The 9,537-nt window shown below is 39.7% G+C and overlaps 1 protein-coding gene across 1 annotated transcript in view; it reads right to left on the bottom strand.

Annotated features, from left to right (window-relative positions):
- Positions 1-5,933: 5,933 nt before the first annotated feature.
- DAPP1 (dual adaptor of phosphotyrosine and 3-phosphoinositides 1) overlaps positions 5,934-9,537 on the bottom strand; it is a 57,387-nt gene continuing 53,783 nt past the window's right edge. The window contains exons 8-9 of the mRNA XM_036271169.1: positions 9,272-9,359; positions 5,934-7,582 (exon numbers count right to left, since the gene is read on the bottom strand). Coding sequence (XP_036127062.1) covers positions 7,514-7,582; positions 9,272-9,359 — 157 coding nt within the window. The 3' untranslated portion in view covers positions 5,934-7,513. The remainder of the gene's footprint in view (positions 7,583-9,271; positions 9,360-9,537) is intronic.

The following is a 9,537-nucleotide window of genomic DNA, read 5'->3' as shown; positions in this document are numbered from 1 at the left end:
TGCAGGTAATAAATATGTATCTAAAAAACACCAGAAAAGGAAACTATAATAAATAGAGATTTCACTGGATAAAGAATGTGAAGGGATTAGCCAAAGAACAGATATGCATATCCCATGGACATGGACAATACTGCAGTGTGGCGATGGCCAGAAGAAGGGGAGGCAGGGACAGGTGGAGGTGGGCAAAGAGGGTGGAGGGAATAGGGGAGTCTGCAATTATGGCAAGATTAAAATGTTTTACTAATTAAAAAATAAATAAAAATAGAGGTGCTTAACCTTTGTACAGCAAATACTACTATTAAAATTTCTATTCAAAGGGGTATAATAAATTGAAAATCTGTAAGTTTTGGAAAGGTGGTATAAAACTAAATTAGGTGTATACCTAGAGAGATCAATGGAACAGACCAACTCAGGAATAGACGTTAGTACATACATATGAGGACTTAAAACATAAAGAGGGCATCATAAGTCAATGGGGAAAAGATTATTCAATAACAAGTAAATCCAGTATTTCTTACATTCTGCTGATAAAAGTGAAAATTTTTATGCTCCTTTATGGGGGACAGTTGAGCAATCTCCAGCAAACTTGCAAATACCAGAATTCTCCAGAGAAACAGAATCCACGGACACAAAATATTTAATTTGGCTACCCCAGGGCCATTCAAGTTGACACAAAATTAACCATCACAGCCAGCAATTCCAATTCTAGATATTTATCCTACTGATGCATAAGGGCACATAGAAAATTACATGTTTACAAGTCTATTCATTGTAATCTGCTTAATAAAACAGGATTGGAAGCAACCTAGATACCCATCATAGGTAAGGTGACCGTATGTTCTGTTCTTTTTGTTTTGTTTTTAACAGTACCAAATTATACTTGCTTTTCATGGTATAAATTATCAGAGCTTTTAACTCAAGTGTCCCATTTTATAAAGAAATTACATGGTCACTCTAATCAGGATTGGCTAAATAAATTACTGCATTTGCCCAATGGAAGAAAAAATGAAGACTATAGGTACTGAGATGGAATGATCTCTAAGACACGTTTATTGAAAAAAGCATGTGGAACTGGGTATTGTATATTACAGTTATATATAAGATAAAATATATGTGTTTGTGTGTGTGTTTATATTTGCTTGTATATGATAGAGTATCTCTGTATATCCACAACCTGGTTACATTGCTAACCCACAATGAGTGGACTAGGTACCTGGGGGACAGGGATCCCAGAAATCAGCCTTTCACCATAAATTTTATTAAACTTCTTGAATTTTTAACTATTTAAAAATAATAAAATATTTTGGCAACAAACTTCATAATAAAATGGCGATGAGGTATTTGGAGCAGAATGTTGTATCCGTCAAGGTTTGTCAAAGAAACAACCAGTAGAATATATATGTATAAGATTTATTTCAAGGAACTGGTTTACATGATTGTGGGAACTGGCAAATGCAGAATCTGTAAGGCAGGCTAGAAGGCTGGAAAATCTCAGGCAGGAGCTGAAACTACAGTCTTTTGTCAAAATTTCTTTTTCTTAGAAACCTACGTTTTGTTCTTAATGCCTTTCAACTGATTGGATGAGGCCCGGAGGATAATCTCTTTCATTTAAATTCAGTGTACTGTTGCCCTGGTCGGTTTGGCTCAGCGGTTGGAGCGTCGACCTGCGGTACAGAGAGACCGGGGTTCGGTTCCCGCTAAGGGCACGTACCTCGGTTGCAGTTTGTCCCCGGCCCTGCTTGGTCGTACGGGTGGCAGCCACTCGATGTGTCCCTTCACATCGATGTTTCTCTCTCTCTCTCTTCCTCTCTCTCCCTCCCGCTCTATCTGAACAAAAAATGGAAAAATGTCCTCGGTTGAGGATAAAAAAATAAATAAATAAATAAATAAATAAATAAATAAATAAATAAATAAATAAATAAATAAATTCAGTGTACTGTAAATGTCAAGCACATGTATAAAGTACCTTAATGGCAACATCTATACTCATGTTCCATTGAGCTATAGGTTAGCCTAGCCACGCTGACACACAACCTTCACTGTTTACCCTTGTCATCTTGGCAGCTGTACACATCTTAAACCATATTTAATTCCAAATAATGACAACAATCACATCATACATCTGTGTAACATACAACTATTCAGCATACAACTGAAACATGTTATCCCTTTCCCCAGAAGAGGATGTAAAGTCCTTACTATAATGTAAGGTTAAGCACTTTTTGATACATTTTATGTTAGAGGCTAAGAGAGGGGGGAAAAAAAGATACTTTCATAACATATATGTGTGTTTATTGTGTGTGTGTGTATGTGTGTGTGTATATATATATGTATATATATATATATATATATATATATATATATATAACAAAATAAACATAAAATAAGGAAAAAATATAACAATCACAGTCCTTGTTTCTCCAACAGAGTATGTGGTTGTAGCTGGTATTTATAACTGCCTTTCATTACTGATTCCATATGCCCTCAGCAGGCCCTTCAGCTGGTCATACTCTTTGCCTGGTAGGGTAATGCAAACCTTAGTTCTGGAAGAATTTGGGTCATTAGTTGTCCTGCCTGAATTGAAGTTAAATAGCTTTCCAATGACTTTAGTTACAGGGCTTGGTGGTAGTAAGATCTAGGAGATCTGTATTTTAGACATACTCCTCCTTACCTCCATTGTACAGTAATGGCCCAATTTCCCCTCAGTAATCCGGATCAATCACCCCCGCCAGCACAGTAATTCCCTTTTTTGCCTGTTGATTTGGAGGGGTAAGAAGCCCGAAGTAACTGAGTAGCAGTCTTAATGTCCAGATTAATGGAATTGTGTCCTCTGGTGGAGACATTCCTCCCTTTGTCACAAAATCTCTAGACCAGCACAGCCTAAGAATGTGGGGACAGCCCAAAAGGTCACTAGGGTTAATAGTGGTGCCACGTATATTTCTACCCCTTGATTCTTGAACCTATGGGAGAAATAGCACCATATATTAAAGACTGATTTAGAGCATACATAGCTTCCTGGAGCGCATTGCCCCAGCCCTGACACCCAGATAGTACAATAGTGAGTCTTCAGTAGGCCATTCCACCATTCTACCAGGCCAGCGGCTTCAGGATGATGGGAAACATGGTAAGTCCAATGAATTCCATGAGCAATACGAGAAATATATTGTCCTCAAAACCCAAAGAGGCCCATTAGGTATTGTGCTGCTTTTTTGGTGGTGGGAGAAGCCAGACGCATCAAGTTAACCTGTACTTTATCAAAGATAGTTGACCTGTTCCATACCACTGAACCCCTAAAACTTCAGTGAGATAGAAGGCCCTTAATTTTTTGCTTGATTTATTTCCCACCCTCAGGCACACAGATGTCTTACAAATGAGTCTAGAGCAGTTGCTACTTCTTGCTCACTATGTCCAATCAGTGTAATGTCATCAATGCAGCGGACCTGTCTTGTAGAAGGTAAAGGTGGTCAAGGTCTTCGTGGACTGAATCGCAGCATAGTGCTGGAGAACATAGACCTCTGAGGTAGGAGAGTGAAAGGTATATTGCTGGCCTTGCCAGATAAACTGCTTCTGACACTCTTTACCAATAGGTATCAGGAAAAAAACAACATTTGCCAGATCAATGTCTGTATACCAGATATCAGGGGCCGTGTTAACTTGTCCAAGCAATGGGCTCACATCTGGAACAGCTGCTGCAAGTGGATTCACCACCTGGTTAAGTGTGTGATAATCCATTCTTGTTCTCCAGGAGTCCTCTATTTTCTGCACAGGTCAGATAGGTGGGCTGAATGAAGATCACCACCCTTGCATCCTTCCAGTGTTGATCGTGGCACTAATCTCCGAAATCCCTCCATTGCTTTTGGTTTACTATCTTCCTAGGTAGAGGCAACTCCAGTGGCTTACATTCGTCCTTTCTTACCACATCTCAGAAAACCAACGTGGGTATTTTGCCAGTTGCTGCGGGTGTCTATACTAGTGTTGCGTTCTGACACTGGGGTAATGACCACAGGTTCTGGAGCCCACTGGACCACCATTTTCCTTGCTGCTTCTGCGGAAAATCCAGTCTCTCTTAAATGTCCTCCAGATATTTCGGGGAGTCCCCACAGAACCCTTTACGCGTACTCCTGAAACCCGTCTGCCACATGGCACCCGCCAATCTCATTTGCTCTTGTTCCTGTTCTCTGCAATGACCTTTGTCCCCCAACTCTGGCCATTGCTGCTGCTGCTGCTGCTGACAGAAAATAAGGGGGCCTAGAGGCTGCTGAAAGCTAAGGGTGCCATCTTCACAGCTGTAAATGGGACACAGTATTAGTGTCTGTCCCTTGACTCTAGTGAAAAAAACCCTTAAGGCTTTGCCAAGTGTCGAAGCAATAGACAAGAATGTGCTCAGAATCACCCGTTACAGATGTCCGTAATTCATCAATAAAACATGCACCTCGATCCTGTCTACCTTCAGGTGAACTCTTTCTCAAGAAGTCTCTTGGTTCCTTTTACCTGCCAGTCCATTAGACCAGGGCTCCTTAAATGTGCTCCGCAAACCGGCTGTTCTTTCGGTTCACGGTGGGTGACGAGAGAAGCCCAGAAACAGAGAGCTCTAAAATCTCACAGCAGTTTGACATAGTGACTTCGTGTCTGTAGAATCTGATAATAAAAATGGGATTGTGATATTTGTATTTTTCACTTCACTTTTCTATTTTTACTGGATTTTACCAAATTCCCGTCCGAAATGAAAAATAGGAAAGAAAATCTGATCTTTGACCACAGATGATTAGGAGGCTCGACCCCATGCCCTGACAGCCCGAATCCACAGTGCCTGGGAGCCTGCTGTGTACTGGACTTGCTGGGGTGAGGACCTAAGACCTGCTCTCACCCCTGCCGCGTGTTCTGATGCCCAGTGGCTCTGAAATAGGGGTGCAGGGTTCCCTCAGAGGTAGTAAAAGCCATCTTCACCACTGGGTGACGCTCCTGGTCCAGAGGGAACAGTGCTTCCGTGGGGCAAGATATTCCTGGGGGAATTCTGAGACTACAGAAGACTCCCCTTATTCATGGTCTCACTTTCTGTGGTTTCAGTTACCTGGAGTCAACCATGGTCCAAAAACATTAAATGGAAAATTCTAGGTATTTTGAGAGAGAGAGACCACATGCACATGACTTTTGTTACAGTATATTATTATAATTGTTCTACTACGTTATTGTTGTTAATCTGTTACCGTGCCTAATTTATATAGCAAACTTTATCATGGGCATGAGGAAAAACCATAGTATTAATAGGATTTGGTACTACCTGCAGAGTCAGGCATGCACCGGGGGTCTCGCATCACATTCCCCATGGATAATGGGGACTACTGCTAACTGCTAACACTTTGGCTGTGTTTTAAGAAGTGATGCCTTGATGATAAGCACATACCTGTTAGCAGACATGGCCTGACACAGACACATTGCGGGCTATTCTCCCAAACCTCAGTCACATCTGCCATTGGCAGAAAACACCCTCCCTCATCTTGGACTGTAGAAATAGCTGAGGGTCTCCTCTCAAGAGGTGAAATCATGACCACTTTCCAGGGCTGCTGGCAGCAGCAGGTAAAGCATCTAGCATAATGCTAATGACACAGTAGATGTATAGTAGAGGGTTTCATGTCAAACCCTCAAAAAAATGGCTTTATCCCGACGGCAACACACACTCCCTCGTATAGCTTTGTGTGCCTCGCCTGCAGTATTTACCTTATTTACGTCTATACATTATCATGTGTCTATTGTCTTTTCCATATTCAATTAAGAAACCCTTGAAGACCTAGACTACTTTTTCAACTGAATCTTTCATAGCTTATAGTCTAACCGATATGGATTCTTCATTGCTATTTATGATATTAATCAGTTGAAATTCTTTTAAATTACAGATATTAAAATATATTTTAATGGCAAACTATTACAGGCACAGAAAATCAGGCTCTTTTTAATAAACATAACCAAAAAGTATAAATAAACATGACATGTTTTACAAAAGGTAAAAATAACATTTCCTACACACACAAAAAACACCCTTGGTTCTAGGGAAACAAAATATAAAACCATTTGTAGCTCCTTACTGTGCGAATGTAACAGAATACATTTTAACTTGACATTTGCTTTATCTCATATGATACAAACACAACAAAAAAAACCCATCTTTTTGAAATATACAAAAATGTAATGGAATTTCTGAGAGCTAGATGTTTAAATTAACAAAACTAACTTAACTAACTATTCCTTTGGACTGCAAGAGCAGTGTTGTAGCTTTGCACCATAATCGTGTTTGGGGGTTCTCCCCCCACCTTCTCTTCCTTCAAACTTCTATCTAAAAAAAAGGAATATTAACAAAGATAATAGAATCTATTTATGAGCTCTGGATGACAGTATCTCCTTCCCGTTTCAATCCCCTTGTTCCAGTTTGAAAATGCTGTGTAAAAAACACATTATTATACGTTGCATGTGGATTTAGTATTGCTCCCTCCACTGGCAACAAAAGTTGCTCTTGAATAAGGTGCAGGGTGCTCAGGCCTCGCAGTGCTGGGTGATTCTTCCTTCTCTTGGGCCAACACCTTCAGTTAACTCTGGGGAAGGGATCATTGTGACATACTCTTCTTGAAAAGACTCCCTCAGTCTATTTGGAGAAATGTTGGATGAAGATAACTTAGCACTTCCATATGCTCTATTATCATTAGAGTAATATTTATAATAATATCATTAAGCTATATCATCTACTACTTTATTACCCTTCCCCAGTTTATGTTTTCTCACTCTTTAGAATATTTTCTCCAAAATGATTGAGATTTTTTTTTTAGATTATACCTTCCTTTGTCATCTTACATAGTCATCCATAAGACATTTAGTTTTCACAAGTTTACCATTAGAAAGGAAGGAGGAGCCCACCGACTTCTGAGCCTTTTACGAAGAGAAAATAAATACTGCAAACATTTTCCATTATAGTTTTGGAAATATTTTTTTGGTTTTTTTTTTAATATTTTTTTGTTTTTTGAAGAATAATCCTATTCCCTTCCCAAACCAATCTTTGATGTCTGCTATCTCAATATACTTTCTAAAGAGGCAGCCCGAGCCTCAAAGTAGACAGCTGTTTCCTTCCCGGTTAGTAGCTCAACCTGTCAGTGAAGCTGACCGTGGCAGAGTGGGACTCCCGGCAAATCATGTCCACAAGCTTGAAGACCCCGGTGAGGGAAAACACAAACCCTTTCTCTTCCGTTGCGTGTTCTAGGAGTGAGCGCACTGGGTGTGGCGGCCACACCATTTCCATCAGAACGATGACCGTGGGTACTGAAGCAGATGACAACACCTCGAGGGGCTGCAGCTTCCCACGAGTCAGCAAATGTGGTGTGTTCGGAAAGATCCAATCAACATCTGCTTTGGATTTGTTTGTAAAGAAAAATCCGTACTCAGCTTTCGGCTGAAGCCTGCTATGGATCACAGCACCGGTGGACACGCCACGCGGCGGCCGGGCCATGGCGCCCCTCTCGGGAAGGGTCTATTTGAAGATGAACGACTGAGATCGGACTGTGCCTTCCCTTTGGTCGAGCTGTTTTCTTATTTGAGACTGTAATAAAACGCACACATATGTGTATGTATTATTGAGCGATTTTAAGAACAAATTCTGGCTTTAACAAATATTAAGACATGCTGATTAGTAAGGAAACCGTGCAACTATAAATTAATTATCATGTGCTCTCTCCCCCCAAGTTTTAATCTTTTTCTTTTTCTGTAATTTTCTCAGGAGAAATATAGTAAAGTGGTTGCTAAAACTTGTGCAAATTGGAAATTGGCCTAATACTTATAGTAATCCATAAAATTTTATACTACTAAATGAATCAGAAGACAGAGATCTAAATTTATTGATATGAAAATATATTCACAATATATTATTAGGTGGAGTGAGTGGGTAAACACTTAAGAATGAGTAAGTTTTGTTTAAAAATATTTATTAAACGGGTGTCAATGGGGAAATAAGGAGAAACATCTGTAACGAAATTAATAAAAAATAAAAATATTAAAAAATAATAAAAAATAAATAAAATAGTTATTGACACAGGGAGAAATCTGAAAGTATGCGCATTTGATGTATTTTTAACCTTAATTTTTCTATGATGATTATATATTACTTGTGTAATTATAAAATACGAAGAATAAAAAATTGATTCATATCTCAGCAAAGGTTTCATATGGCAAAAAAATTCCCACTGGGTATCAAATACATTAGAACTTTTCAAATGAGTGGTATATTTATTTGGATCTCAAACTGAAAAGTTAACCGAAACAAAAGGTCAAGTATCTAGAAAGGAAGATTTAACAAGATTCTGTATATCAGCTAATTTCATAAAAAAATTAATTAGAAAAATTGTTTATGTTTAAGGATTTCAAGATCATGTGTCCATAGGAGTTTTTAGAAAGCTTTAAGGTCAAGTTCTGGGCTAACAGTTCACTAACTTACAAACATGTACAAAAACTGTATGAAACTGATAAATTTTTATAAGCACTCCATATTCCCCCTGGAAGATATATAGAAAACAGATAAAATAAATTATCTTTTGTCCTTGACCTGTACAAAGTAATGCTATGCTGGAAATTAAACTAGGTTCCTGTGGCAAGCTTTCTTCTCTGACAATTTTAAAGGATTTTCTACTGTAGAAATATGTCAGCTTTCCTCTGTTTGACTTTCTGGTCCCACTGTCCTCCTCCAGGCAAAACTGGCCAAGCTTGCACACTTGAAGGAAGACCGACAGATGCTCCAGCACAAGGCTCTGGGGCTGAGACCCAGTGCAGGTCCATCCTTTTGCTTTTTACCCCTTTCTGCAGCCCTTCCATGTCCCTAAAGAATGAACAGACTGCCCTGGCCAGTTTGGCTCAAGGGTTAGAGTGTCGGCGTGCGGACCAAAGAGCCCCACGTTCGGACCAAAGAGTCCCGGGTTTGATTCCGGCCCAGGGCACTTAACCTTGGTTGCAGTTTGTCCCCAGCCCCTGTTGGAGTCATGTGGGTGGCAACCAATCAATGTGTCTTGCTCACATCGATGCCCCCCCACCCCCACTCTCTTTGAAGAGAAATGTAAAAATATCCTCGGGTGAGGATTTAAAAAAAAAAAAAAAAAAAGGAACAGACTATTCCACAAGCCTACCAATAGACATCCCAGTCTCGGAGATAGTCTAACTCTTACAACAGAAACATGTCTCAAATCATCACCATGTTATTTCTGAGTATTAGTCATCCATCCAGAAAAGTTGCATAACTTACCAGTTTCCAGCGTAATATCTTGATCCACTCATCAGCTTCTACTCCTGTCTTTGCACAGAGATAAAATGTCCTGAATGGAAATACTAAGCTGAAGACAAAAGAAAGAAGGTAAGATACTCTAGGTGGTGAGTTGAATACACATTAGTTGAACACTAATTAGAGGATTCCAAGAAAACAAGAGTTGACACAAGGCCGGAGGAAGCAATCTGCTGTATTCAGAGCTATTCCCGCCAGCACTCTGCAGAAACGTCGAGGACGTTGTGGAT

This window comes from Molossus molossus, unplaced genomic scaffold, assembly GCF_014108415.1.
Source record: "Molossus molossus isolate mMolMol1 unplaced genomic scaffold, mMolMol1.p scaffold_m16_p_1, whole genome shotgun sequence".
NCBI lineage: Eukaryota > Metazoa > Chordata > Mammalia > Chiroptera > Molossidae > Molossus > Molossus molossus.
This window is presented reverse-complemented; position numbering and strand designations above follow the sequence as displayed.